Source organism: Quercus robur, chromosome 1, assembly GCF_932294415.1.
Source record: "Quercus robur chromosome 1, dhQueRobu3.1, whole genome shotgun sequence".
In the NCBI taxonomy this organism is placed as follows: domain Eukaryota; kingdom Viridiplantae; phylum Streptophyta; class Magnoliopsida; order Fagales; family Fagaceae; genus Quercus; species Quercus robur.
The window spans coordinates 26789451-26804410 of record NC_065534.1 but is presented as its reverse complement, the minus strand read 5'-3'; the positions used below and the strand labels follow the sequence as shown (position 1 = coordinate 26804410).

At 34.0% G+C, this 14960-nt stretch overlaps 1 protein-coding gene across 1 annotated transcript; it reads right to left on the bottom strand.

The window, feature by feature from the left end:
• Positions 1-2141: 2141 nt before the first annotated feature.
• On the bottom strand, positions 2142-5856 carry LOC126727572 (uncharacterized). Its single transcript, XM_050433316.1, has 3 exons — positions 5660-5856; positions 5416-5521; positions 2142-4879 (listed from the first exon to the last, which is right to left on the bottom strand). Exons 1-3 carry the CDS (start codon positions 5690-5692, stop codon positions 4734-4736), a joined length of 285 nt encoding a protein of 94 aa, XP_050289273.1. The 5' UTR covers positions 5693-5856; the 3' UTR covers positions 2142-4733.
• Positions 5857-14960: the final 9104 nt, after the last annotated feature.

The window sequence follows — 14960 nt, the reverse complement described above, 5'->3', positions numbered from 1 at the left end:
TGAAGGGTTGGGATATAAGGAAGAATGATATAAAAGGAAGAGAGCATCCCAAGAATGGGGGACTTTTTTGGTTGGAAGAAATAGAAGGCAAGGAAATGAACAATGTGTAATTTAGTCTAGAACGTGTAATACATAAAAATAAGAAACTGATCCTTAAACCAATTCGAGGAGATCATTCCTACCAATCACTACTTCAATTTCTCTTCTCTATCACTTTTAGGGCTGTAAATGAACCAAGGTGATCATAAACAACTCGAGCTCGGCTCGATGAAAAGCTTATTCATGTTTGTTTGTTTATAAATAAGCCAAGTTGAGCCTTAATTTTAGGCTTGTTTAATAAACAAGCTGAGCCCAAGCAAAAAAATTTGTTCATGAACAAGCTTGTAAGCTATTAGGCTTGATACAACACAATTCAAGCATAGACTCATTTATAAGCTTATATGTGTTAGCTAAATATACTCATTACACATATCTTAATAATGACATGACCAACATGAGACCACTACCCATTACCTTAATATTTTCCTTCCCTCTAAACTAACCAAGAATCACTTTAAACTATAGTTACATTTAAAAATAAATTAATTAATTAAACTAGCCACATATGATCTTTCTCTATCAATCATTTAAAGTAAAGTTATGAAACATATTAGTATTTTCTTATTCATAATAGTTACAAACAAGTATTTTTCTGGTTCTTCACATTTTAATGTGAATGTAAAAATTGTATTTTGAATAATTGTTGAAACTGTAGACAGGGATTGATGAATGAATGAATTTAATTACGTAAAATTTTAATTTGAATAATGGCTAATCATAAGTAGGACTAGATGCATGATAATTAAAGTCTACTTTTTTTTTTCTTCTTAATTTTAGAGATTTAAGCATTTGATAATGTAATTTTTTTAGATCTCAAGCTCAAAAGCTTAACCTGAGCTCAAGTTTGAGCTTGATATGAAGCTTGAACTTAGCTTGACTAATTAATCAAGCCAAGCCAAGCCAAGCCAAGCCAAGCCAAGCTCAAGCTTTTTGGCTTTCCCACGAGCTCAAGCTCAAACACCATTCTTAGGCTTGTCACGAGCTCAAGCCAAGTTTAAGCTTTTGACTTTTTCTAATGAGCCAAGCTTGAACATGCATTACTCGACAAAACTCGTCTCGCTTACAGCTCTAATCACTTTAATCTCTTCGGCTATATACCAGGAATTGATTTAGAGTTATAGTTGACGTTTTTCTTCTCACTCTCTTAGAAAGTCTATTGTTTGGGTTTGGTATATAAGGTGAGGTACCACTGTTCTTAGTGGGCTTGGGCCTTTATTTTCTGAGCACTTACATGTGCTATGCTTAGAAGCTGCAGAAGAGATTGTCAACCATGGGTTTGGGACTGTCCTTAATTTTGCTCAGCTGGACGTGTAAAGATAACAATTACAGGACTATTGACCTTGGGCCACAACAGACACAAAGGTTTCTCATATTTTGGTGGGGGATTGCGTTGAAGAACCTGGGTTGGGTTTGGGTGCAGTAGCGCGGTTGCTCCAATGGGCTTTGCATTTTAGTAAAGATATTTGGATGCAAGAATTAATAATATGGAAAGTTCCAATATGGTGCTCGTTAGTTTGCTCTTATCTGAGGTTGGTCTAGTTGTAGAAGACATGGCATTTGTTGGGCCGTATTTGGTCCAGGCCATAAGGCCTTTGTTTTTACTCTTTTATGGCCCATGTTGTCAAGCCTTTTTAAAGGTTGAAGTGTTGGAACCTACGAGACACATCATATATCTATATGAGCCAGAATTTGGTAAAGATGGAGGATGAAACTTATATTTTACACTATCCAATAAGAAATTGTCAAATCAGCTTTTTATTTAAACTCTCAATAAACTCACAATTAAGTTGGACTTTCAAATAGATATTAAAATTTATTGAGTGTAGTTGTGCCTATTCTATAATATGTAATATAATGATGTGACATGTTGGGATTGGAGGGGTAAAACTTGGGTTTTACATTACATCTTTATAGAATTTAATCTCTATCCATATATATAAATTTCCTAATTAAATTTTTTTTCTATAATTTTAAGACTTATTAGTTTTATTTAGTAAAATTCAATATCCGTTTGGATACTGCGTTTACTGTGTGCATCTACATTTTCTTTTTTTTTTTTTTTTTTTGAGAAGCGAGTTAACTGAGTTCCAATGGGTCCCATGCATTATTTACGGGATCCACAAACCTCTTTTTTCAACAAAACTTTCATGGCGTAAATGCACCTTTAGTCTCTATATTTTGCACTTTTTCTATTTTGGTCTCTACATTTTCATTTCACCACTTTTAGTCTTTAAACCAATTAACGCCTGACATTTAGGTTCTTTCCGTCACCCAACTAACAGCAAAAGCTGACGTGGCTAACGGTGGAATTAAAATATTATTAAAAATCCATTATGGCACTCATCACCCATGCCACGTCAGAATTTTAAATATTAAAAAAAGTAACGTCAGAAAAACAATTAAAATAAAATTCTAAACTTGATTTTAAAAAATAAAATAAAATAAAATAATTAAAATAAAATTTTCTATTCTTTTCATTAATATTTCGGAAGACATGTTCATGTTCTTCTTCCCAAAACGTGACTGTTCATGTTCTTAGCAAATTAATCCTTGTTTTATTTTCTTTTCTTTGTTTTTCTTTACAACCAAACATATTAAAATTCAAAATTCAGTTCAAACAATAATCAACCAATATCAACAGATCTATATATCTGAAATTGAACCTAGAAACCAAACCTAGAAATTGAACACAGAAATTTGAACCCAGAAATTTGAACCCAACGTACACCAATCAAAAGCAACAGACCTGCGTCCTCTTTGTTCACAAAGTCAACACCAATCTCCAAGTTGGAAACCCACAAATCCAGATTAGAAACACAAAATTAGATCCAATTTGGAGACATAAAATCTAGCAATCATCAAAACACAAACCCAACAAATCAAACACTTAAAAAGGCAGAAATAACCTACCAACAACTACCCACATTCCACACTAACAACAAACCCAGAATCTTTAAAGAAACCAACTGACCACAACTATCCTCACCAACACCAAACCCAGAAATTTCAAGCACAAACTCAGAAAATCAAATACAAGAACACAAGAAAATCAAACCCAGAACACACGAGCACAAACCCAGAAAATCAAACACAACTCCCACCCAAATTTGAACAAAATACCCACAAAACCATTAACCCAGCACACCTAAAACTCTTTCTGTCAGAAAATCCCCTTGATCGAACCTTAAGCCCTCCTCACCAACCCATATTTGACTAAGGTGAAAACCCAGATCAACAAAAATTATAAGCCACAAACCCACCATCGGAGTGTGCCACCACCTATCTCCACTGAAATCTCCACCACTGAGTTGAGAGATAGAGAGATGAAATAGAGAAAGTCTCACCGATTTGAGACAAAAACCACCCACTGATCCAGAGCACCCACCGATCTAAGAGAGAGAACCACTGATCTTAGAGAGACTAATCTGAGAGAGAGAGAGGGAGAAAGGTTTTGGGTCTTCAGCTTGAGTGAGTTTGAGATATGAGAGAGAGTTCGAGATGAAAGAGATGAAGATATGGGAAAATAAGTAAATAAATAACAATGAGAAAATAAAATTTTTTGGGCAACAAAGAACATGAACAATCATGTTCTAGTGAAGAACACATCTTCCAAAAATATTATAAAAAGAAAAGAAGATTTTATTTTATTTTATTTTTTTAAAATCAAGTTTAGAATTTTATTTTTATTGTTTTTCTAACGTGACTTTTTTTTTAATATTTAAAATTCTGATGTGGCATGGGTGATGAGTGCCACAGTGGATTTTTAATAATATTTTAATTCCATCGTCAGCCACGTCAACTTTTGCTGTTAGTTGGGTGACGGAAAGGACTTAAATATCAGACGTTAATTAGTTTGGGGATTAAAAGTAGTGAAATGAAAATGTAGGGGACCAAAATGGAAAAAGTGCAAAATATAGGGACTAAAAGTGCATTTATGCCAACTTTCATTAAAAATAGGTCTCACGACACTATTCATACATTTAAAAATTATTTTACCACAGTATTTTCAATTTTCAGTTTTCAACAAAATAAGCAGTATTCAAATGAACCCTCATAAGAGTAGTGCTTAGAACACACATTTTTACACTAATTTTTGAATTGTATTGAAATCGTAGCTTAAAGAAGTGATTAAAAGGTGTGTATACTAATATTTTCCCAATTTGTAAACACATTTTGTCACTCATTATAAATAAAGATATAATAAATCACTTTATTCTAAGTGAAAACTGAAATTTATCTATCCTCATGCTTTATGTAGATTTGTTTCAATGGGTTAAATCTACAAATAATAAAACTATTATATATATAAAAAAGGCACGGCTCCATCAACTTTGATAGACTGTCACTCTATTATAATATATATATATATATATATATATATATATATATATATATATATTTATATATTTGTGTGTGAATACACACACACATGTGATTATTGTACATGAGAAGGGTAGGACTCCATCAACTTCAACAGGATCCTAGTCTATCATATTTCTTCATCCATATGAATTGGAAGGGTGATTCGAGACCATACATTGTGACATCAGACTTTTATAACTGTGTTTGGCTGGATGTAAAGAATTTTGAGGTGATCAACTTCCTACCAGAAACCATCGTTTTCAGATGGCATGTTAGTCATCAGCATCTTTTGACGCATCCGATTTTACCTTCTGGATCAACTTGGTTGTCTCTTCTGCCGACATACAGTCTGCTTTGCTCTGAGATTTAGCATAGTCCTCAAAGAATTCCTTGTTTTCTTTCTCCAGTTCATTCCACACTGCAATTAAATTTATCCATGGCTTGGCTGTAACGTTATCATTGTTTCTATTGGTACGTAATTAGTCTGTAACAAACAAACTGAGCTACACTATTCTGTTTGTGAGATAAGCTTAATCAAGCCATACTTTACTGTTAGGAGCTCATAACTTATATAACCAAACTAGCTAGAGCATAAGTCTATCTACTAGTGCAAGCTTCATATAGGCTCAATGTAATTCTAATTTAACAAGATACATACTTGAGCGTAGTTTGTGATCGTCTCAATCTCTGTTCAAGATCATTCTAGAGATAAATATTCAACGCCCAATCCTATGTAGGATATTGTAAAAATTTTAAGCCATCCTCAGGCATGTATTACTTAACTAATAAGCTTTGTTCTTTTGCTCTCTCTATCTCTAGTGTGTGTGTGTGTGTTGTTTGATGTACATGTGCGTCTATGTGTGAGTTTGCATGTGTTTCTTGGGAGCTTGTGATGATTATACGTATATACTCTATACGGGCAAGAAATCAATGAGAGAGTTCAGGGAAACAAACCAGTGGAGGTGATGACAGGGGCGATGTTTGCATGTTTTGAAAGGGTTTCCATGCACTCTTCTTTAGTCATGTGGAAAGTCATACACGTCTCAATCAGGTGATGCACCTATAAGAAGTAGTTCCGAACATTAACCACAAAAACAAAATTAAATTAACATAAGTATAGGCAGCCCCATGGTTTTATAACAAGTTCGTAGTTCCATGTGTAGGTATCTTATTAAGAAAAAAAGCTCTATCTCAGTACCATGTGTATGTATGAGGCAGAAGAGTCCCCCATAATCCTATGATCTTCAGAGAAGCTATATACGTAACTAAAGAAGAATAGGGAACCGTGGATAAAAATAAAAAAAATAAAAAATAAAAAAAAAGAAAAAGAAAGAAAGAAGAATAGGGAACCGTTATTCAATTAGCCAATGAAAGAATTCGTGCAATAAAATGAGTACATAAGCTGGTGCAGAGCTGTATATATAGTACTATCACAAGGGAGAGTGGAGCCAGGAATCCCTTGTGGAAGATAGATAATATATAATTGGTTGTGATAAGCTTAGAGTTGATTGTTAATGACTTTAGCTTCAACTTGGTACAATGTAATTTGGCAGCATCCCTTGACACATGACACCCAACAGGAAATCCTCCTACAGGACAAACCCAAACCTTTCGAATGGGTTCAAGTGACGTAGTCCATCTCTCTGACTCGCTCTCTCTCTCTCTCCCCTACTATTTACCTATTTAATAAATAAAAAAAACTGTCATAGTGTGTGGCATGTCTTTTATTGTTTTCTTATAAAGTCAAAAAAATTAAATTGAAAAAGAATTAGACACATGATATACTACATTTAATGGACTACAAAGTGGAACATATATATGCAAGTGGAAGTCATGTATGAAAAGATATAAACTCTTGGAAATAATGTTCCAATATATTATATTAAAACCTCACTTGAAGTCCAACTAGGGTGTTCTTTCACCCCCACAAAAAAGAAAAAAAAAAAAGAGAGTAGATCACCCTTAAATCTGGAACTAATAAAACATCTCTAATAAAGTTGTGTAAGTTTTAGTAATGAAGATTAACTGCATCTTTGTTATTCTAACATATTTTAATTTGTTTTCAAGGAAATTTTCTTTTTCAAAATTAGCGAAGTGTGAAAGTTCAAATTTTCAAAGGAAGCATTACAAAATAATAATTTTGTGTAATTTGAGCTTTTACCTATGATGGGAGAAAGATTGATATATAGGTATCGGAACGAGGTACAACTCTCATATAGATAGAGAAATTTGGGCTTGATTGAATCTTGAGGACTGTTTGTTGTCACTAGAGTTTTAAGGGTTTTTTTTTTTTTTTTTTTTTTTTTTTTTTTTTTTTTAATTAAAAAAAAAAAGTGGAAAAAGGAGAATTTGAATCTAAATTCTTGTCATTGAGATAATTGAACATTGCCAAATTAAATTATGAGTTTTTTTTTTTTGTTCTCAAATATCGCCCTTGCACTCTTGACTTGAGTGTAATTAATTTATTCCTTTTTATTTGAACATTTAAGCCAAGGATTTTATATTTGAGACAATGCAAACTTCTTGTTAAAAGTTTCTTTTAAAGCCTAATGGATGGTTTTTGTCCTGTCATCACCATTTTTGAAATTCTATTATTACCATTTTTTTTAATAAAAGAAGAAGAGGAGCATAGGTGGATTAGTTTTTATTTTATTTAAAGGTTATTCCAACAAGGATTTCACACCAAGAAAAGCCAGAATTCGAAGAAGGAAACCAGATGATATATATCCTTAGTTACATGGGTAATTGATTGTGTTGCTCTCTGTTTCAGGGTAAGCAGCTTTCACAGTTGTTGGATGATGAAGACCCCACGGGTTGACGGAGAGGATGCATGCACCAGCGAGTTGGATGATGAAGACCCCCGCGGGTTGACGGAGAGGATGCATGCACCAGCGAGTGAAAAGGATTGAATTATATAGGGCAGCTATGCGTATTGATTCTACATCATATGGTCCCTCCAAGAATGATTGGTGGTGGTTTGAGTTGCTTGAATAATATAGTTATTGATGTAGATATCAGATTCTTGCTGAATTTTGCTAAATTATTTGATTGCTTTCATGTTTAATATCATATTTAATCCCAATGCAATATCTGGATGGTGGGCTCATTCATATGGAGTTTGACGTAGACTTGAAAGTTCTAGGTTTAATTCACTATTGGTCTATGGAATTCGAATTTCTAAAATGTCTCATAGATAGTGAGTAGAAAAGTCTCACTGAAATCTAAAAAATCCCACTTCTTTATAACTTAAATATATATATATATATATATATTCATTTTTGGGGGGAGAAAATTACAAAAGCCGGCCTCAAGATTTATTATTATAAACAGTAAGTTGGTCTGGATTGCAAAATACATTAGTTTCCCCCTTGAGAATATATTGTTCCTTACACTTACCTCCTTTCTTTGCCACCACTTAACTAATAATTTAATTGAAATCCTAAATTACCATCAACAGCATTTAGGGTTCATTAGAGGGTAGCAATATCCTTCCAAATTGCTTATGGCACTCACTTTACTCACTTGTTAATTAGTAAAGTACTAGTCAAACCTATTTTTTTCTTTGATATTTAAAAAAAAAAAAAATCCAACTTCCATTTATTTTAAACAAGCTGAGTATTGGTTTTCATGATGAAAAAAATTAGAATGTACGTATTAGATTTTTGTAACAATTGATGCACCTAATAAATGAAAGTTGCTAAATTATGTGATTGAAATTTTTGAATAAAGAGAAAATGGATATTCATAAAAGGTTCACACCTGTATCTAGAGTACATGCATGCAAAGAAATTACTCAAAATCAAAATAGTTAAATCAAAGTAATCTTCACCTTTTTTTTTTTCTCAAAAACCAAACATTAATAATCAATTTGGGGCCGAAATTGAAAGGCACAACTGTAAGGGAAAGACACTAGAATTAATGTGTGAGGCACAATTTTTTTATTCAACATTACCATTGAAGTATCATACCATTGAAGTATGTTGGAAATAAAGAACAGATAATACCTGAATTTTCTTTGGAAATTACACAATTTGATTTACCAAAAAGAGGTGGTAGAGATAAGGCGTGGACCAAGTTACTGTCTTGAGACAAATCATGCCGTTTACGGTATATCTGATGTAGTTAGACAAATAGTTTCTGCACGTTGTTCCCAGGATACAACAGCTCAACCACTTTTGCTGATTATCCTTGCGAGCTTACACTGCTTGTAGGATATAAGCTCTCTATAGTATTTTATTTTCCCAGAAAATTTTGTAAAAGATAGAATATTTTATGAGTAGTAAGAAGCAATAGATGGTAAGTGTTTAAGACAAAAATTGTTTTTGAAAAGTCTGTAGCTTTCTAATTCAAAATTAAAAAATGTGTGTATATTCAACTTTTTTTTTTTTTTTCATATATATAGATAGCCGGACTTATAACTTATCTTTAACCAAATAATCAAAAAGGTTTGATATCCATTAAATGGTCATAAAGTTATTGAAATTAATAATATAATCAATGGCTTTCTTAATATATATATATATATATATATATATATATAATATTATATAGACCGGATATCAAGTCTTTGCCAGCCTTTTGTACGTTGAGAACAAGAAAAGAAAGAATCATGATCTATGCATTTAATGTCTCATAAAGTGGCTGAAGACTAAAAGCCAACCGTGTAATACAATTTTCAAATATGCATAAATATTGCCATTTGTTTTTTACTTTCCTTAAATCAAATAGTAAACACTTGTTTATATATGGTAACATAAAATAATTCAGCAATAACTGTACATTTAAGTACTGAAATTCTTCCATATATAACGTTATTATGTCATATTCAATTAAGAACGTTTGAATACAAAACGTTTAGAATGGAAAGTATATATTTGTAATAAAACCAAATATGCTGGCAATTGTGGTATTAATATCACGTTAATGTTCATAAATTTTTTTATTAAAACCATTGACAAAAACTATTCAAATTTTGAATTATATTTGAATTTTCAAATTTAGCAATCAACGTATCTGACATTAAGGAATAATTGATACACATAAATGAGTATTAAATTAAATATAATATTTTTTATAAAAATATCGAACAAAGTATACAAGAACTTGATGATTAAGAGCATAGTTCTTCTGCATTTCAAAATATGAAACCACATGAAGAATCTCACTATACTTGACAAGCATGAGAGAATAAATATTCATGATAACTAGTTTCTATGAAGTCATTTCCCAACTTTTTCTGTTTTTCTGTAAACAACTTATATATCCATCTCTATTCCAAACACTATCCTTCCACGTCAGTCATTGTATTTCTGAATAACAAGCATATATACTAGAGAATTCTGGACAACAGTTCTGATGCATGATGAGATTCTATTTCCTTGTTGCGAAAAATATGTACATTGAATCCCATCCTTTACTTTCCCAATTCCCATACTTATTGGAATTCTTAATTTTCCTCATAATACTAGCAGTAATATTGGCTTTTGTGGGAATCGATTTACGCTCTTTTGCGCTTTGTAATTACTTTTGAAGGATGCTAATATAACCTTAGCAAATATTTAGAACCCTAAACCATGTTTTTCAAGGCTTAATCATTTTTAATCTAAATAAAAAATTTAGTCAAATGTAAGTGATTAACCAATTTCCATATACCAAACACTAAGCTACAATAACAATAAATATAACATGTAAAAAGCAATATGAATGCTTAAAATTACGCCACATGTAACTTGATCATTTTTCATAAACTTTATGTACTTCATATCTTACTGTTTGACTAAAAATTAGAGAGTTTTGTACCTCACCTAGTTAACACTTCTTAGTACTTTTAATGGAAACATTCATGATTTAAATAATCCTAGTAAAAAAAAACTCTAAAGTCCACAATAACCAGTCAGGGTCTTTTGCAATATCATATACTACCTTTTCAACTTCACAAAGCCACCCTCAGACATTTACTACTTACTAGAACCTTAAATTTAACTGTCCAAGACTACCAATTAACAATTTTTATTATATAGTAAATAATAATTATCTCAACTAATAAAATCTCTTGTTATTAAATAAGAAATCTGTAATTCAATTTCTAACTACACACAAAATAACTCATTGTTATTCTTTGATTGTGTCGGCTGTCATGGATCTGTTGCCATATTTTCCATTTTGTTCCATTCATACTTGCTATTTTTGTCGTATAGGATGTATTCCAGGAATCCCAGTATAAAGGGACCCTGAAGTCCACAATAACCAGTCGGGGTCTTTTAAATATCATACTACATTTTCAACTTCACAACCACCCTCTGACATTTACTACTTATTAGTAGGACCTCAGATAAACTGTCAAGGACCGTTTGTCATTTTTTTATTTTTTATTTTTTTTATTCGTACTCTTACCGTTTTTCGTCTTGCGATGTATCAGCAGTCACAGACCACTTACAATTATTGTTCTAGCTTATTATTGTCCTTAAGAACAAGATATTATCAATTCAGCTACAATTATTGTCCTTGAAAATGATACTTTCAGCTATCAAGGACCACTAACAGCAATTTTTTTTTTCTTCTTTTAAATAAGAACTTAGCATTTCTTCGACAATAGAATAAACACTTTTTTGAGCTTGTGTATACAAAGGCGGCTCTAAGATTTTTTTTTTAGGTAATCATTAAGAAACTTAAATGATATAAAACTATATTAAGAAACTTAAATGATATAAAATTATGGACTTGGTTTAGGTTTAGTGCATCTAGTGTACTGGATCCGGTTAGATGGTGACACGTGTTCAAAAGTGAACATATGTCATTATCTCAACGAGTCTAGTACTACTGGACACTAGACCTAAGTCTGATCCTAAAATTATATATAAGGATGAGTAATTGGAAGGTCCACACAAGCGAAATCTGCATAGTAAGCAGCAAAAATGCCAAACCAATGCCAATGATATTCATAAGGCTCTATTCGGAGGAGTTTTTCAAGATTTTTCAATGTGGAAATAACACAATGAGGCTCTTAGATCTTAGCGCTCAACAGTTATAATAGAGCACCTCACTTGCTCAATTAAATATACATAACATCAAAGATTATACTTTATGGTTGATTATTTGATCCTTAATAGATTAGTTAAGATTGACCACATGTATTTATTTCCTCCATTCTATTCTATCTAAAATCCAGTTTTATTACTTTCACTAATTTTTATTATTATTTTACCTTCCTCTACTTTTTTATTTGTTTTGCCTTTTTATTTTATTTTATTTGTTTTGCCATTTGAACTTGAATGAACTGACTCGTTTTTACTGGTGCATTAACAACTCTTCTTTGAACATAACCAGACTACCTTAAGTAACTCTTTTTAATCTTTTCATCAATAAGGGTTACTCATATCTTTAAGTAGATTTCTTCATTTTGAATTCTATTATTATCATTTTTTAAATGTATTTCCACTTATTATGATATGGGACAATTTGTAAATAATATATCTCTCCACATATGTGCTCGAACTGATAGGATTATGTGATGAGATTTTGTTAAGATTGATGCTTATACTCTCTATACGGCCCAAAATTGACATTTTGTCTTCAAATTTTTGGCTTATAATCTTGCACAGCATGAGTTAAAGGTTTACTGAAGGGCCTGCCTTATTGCCCTCAATCTCGACTACGATTAATATTAAATGCATGCAATGATTTAACGAATAATAAATTATTATATGGCAACAAAGTTTTTTTCTTTTTTTTTCTTTTGAGAAAAATGGCAAGAAAGTAGATTGCGCTTGTGGATTTCCATTCTACTTTGTTGGCAACAATGCAAAGTGTTTTTTACGCCAAAACAAAAAAACAAAAAACAAAACCAAAACCAAAAACAACAACAATGCAGCGTGTTTGGTTTAGAGATTCATAAAATATTGAAATCCACGTAGGGTGACAGAAGAAAACAATCAAATAAGAGCATTCCCATTAAGGATTGCATATGTTAAAAGATGCTCTTTTTTTTTTCTTTTTTTAACATGTGACTAGAAGGTCTTTTTTTCCTCTCCCCAGTAGGAGTTCTCTCTCTCACCCAACCACTATCGAGCCTTCTCTCCCTAACCCCTTGCAGGGCTCTTTCTCAAGCTTATGCCTAAATTCCCTCCCTCGGCATTGATATGGACCAATCAGTTGTAGAGGGCCTACTCAACCTCTGCCTCACCAAAGAGGAAGAAGAGGAAATAACCATCACAACCAAGAACAGAGCAGATTTGCTAGAGGAGTGTGCACTGAGCCTCTTTGGCCACTTACTCACCGATAGACACCAGAATCTAAGAGCTTTAAAAAGCACATTGAAATCAGCTTGGAAAATGGGTTCCGATCTACAGATTGTGGAGGTTGGAAATAACGTTTTGCAGTTCAAGTTCAATTCGGAATACCAAATGCAATGGGTCGAACGAAATGGGCCTTGGAATTTCGAAAACAATATGCTATTGTTGTGCAGATGGCGGAAAGGATTGTCAGCTTCGAACATCATTTTCACGCACTCTCCATTTTGGGTTCAAATCTGGGATCTACCCTTTGAGCACATGTCTATGGAAGTGGGTAGAGAACTCGGCAACAGCTTGGGAAAGTTCATATAATCGGATCGAAGAACAAGGAACTCAGACCAAGCAAAATTTATGAGGATCAGGGTGGATCTTCAACTTGATAAACCACTGAGATGGAAGGGAAGAGTAGCAAGTGATGACGGAGAAAAATTTTAGGTCAACTTCAAATATGAGAGGTTACCCACCTTTTGCTACCTCTGTGGCCGCCTGGGGCATGACGACAAACATTGCCGGGAAAGCTCTGAACACCAGAACACCTCCAGGCAATACGGTGATTGGCTCCGTGCATATGGAAATAGAAGGGCTGTGGGAGATAGGTCTAAATCTACCAGTAGCGACGGCGATGGAGACGGTGAGTACGTTGAACGAAGGGAAGCCTATACTCACATTGTGGAAAGAAACTTTACTGCTTCGGTAATGGATGATAGGTGCGGCAGTACTGATGGATTCAGAAAAAATGAAGAAAAGAATAGGAGTGTTTCCAGAAAAACCAGCGCCGCTGGATCAAAGAAGAAACCTAGCGAAAAAACCCTAAAGGGGAGTGATTATCCCACACGTGCAAGCCAACATGTTGCAGACATCTCAGTGGCACGTGCTGAGACTAGCGCACCTCCTACTGTGCTCCCACATGACTCTGGTTCAAATAAGCAAGCAAAGGACGCTTTATCACTTGTGGGCCAAAAAGCCCAAGATGAAAAGGAGCTTATGGATGTCTCTAGCCCCCTTAAGCCCACTCCTTTGCCAATAAACACAGGTAGAGAAGAATCGGAAGTCAAGATAGCAAGCACAAGCCCACTACCGAGGAAAAAACCAAAAGCAAAAGTCCAAATAAAAAAAAAGGCTAGGGAGAAGGGGAAAGTTAATGGCCCAGCCTCTGAAACTCAGTCTCCATCAATAGGTTCTAAACGTGCAGGAAAGCTTATTTTTGAAGACGAGGAGGAGGATTACAGAACGAAGAAAAGATGCACCAAGTCAGGTATTTCCCAACCAATCCTTGATGAGATATTAGCGGTGGCTGCTGTGTAGCACCGCCGGGAGCAATGAATCCCCTTAGCTAGAACTCTCGGGGGCTTGGGAACCCCTGGTCAGTTAGAGCGTTGCATGACATTGTGCAACGTTGGAAGCCTAAAATCGTCTTCCTCATGGAGACAAAATCAAAAGTTAAGCGTATGGAGAAAATAAAAAATAGAGTCAGTTTCGCAAATGGACTGATTGTTCCCAGTCAGGGCAGAAGTGGTGGTGTTGCTTTATTTTGGACTCGTGATATTAATCTGGAAATCAAAAGCTTCTCTGGGAACCACATTGATGCCATTGTTAGGGAGGCAGATAACAATTTTTTGTGGAGGATCACTGGCTTTTATGGCCATTCGGAAACTCACCAAAGGTATGATTCTTGGCGCCTACTCGCTTTTTTACATAGTCAGTTCCAACTCCCATGGCTATGCCTGGGAGATTTTAATGAGATATTGTCAATGGATGAAAAAGCAGAGGGTTCTATTCGTTCACAGCAGCAAATGGATGGTTTTAGAAATGTTGTGGATTTTTGTGGGTTGTCAGACTTAGACTATTGTGGAACTGATTTTACTTGGAGCAACATGCAAGAAGGTGAATACAGAATTCAACTGAGGTTGGACAGAGCTTTAGCAGCCCTTGAATGGATTGAGAAATTCGAAGGGATGAGAGTCTATCACCTAGTAGACTTCACCTTGGATCACTGTGCACTGCTTCTCCGCCTCAACGTTCATCTTATGCCAAACGTTTCCACTTTGAGGCCCTATGGACAAAAAAAGAGGCATGCAGAGAAGTCATTGAACCCTCTTGGGGGATGGGAGTTGATTTGAGCACGCTTGAAGGCATTATGGAGAACCTAAAGCTCTGTGCCTCCGAATTATCTAACTGGAGCTCATCTGTGTACGACAATATACCTAA

Bases quoted from the DNA above. Each gene is read 5' to 3' on its own strand.
- LOC126727572 (XM_050433316.1), bottom strand. From the start codon at position 5,692: ATGGGGGACTCTTCTGCCTCATACATACACATG. The intron at 5,522-5,659 runs GTACTGAGATAG...TACTTCTTATAG, and splicing joins CTGCCTCATACATACACATG to GTGCATCACCTGATTGAGAC. The intron at 4,880-5,415 runs GTTTGTTTCCCT...ATTTAATTGCAG, and splicing joins CCCTGTCATCACCTCCACTG to TGTGGAATGAACTGGAGAAA.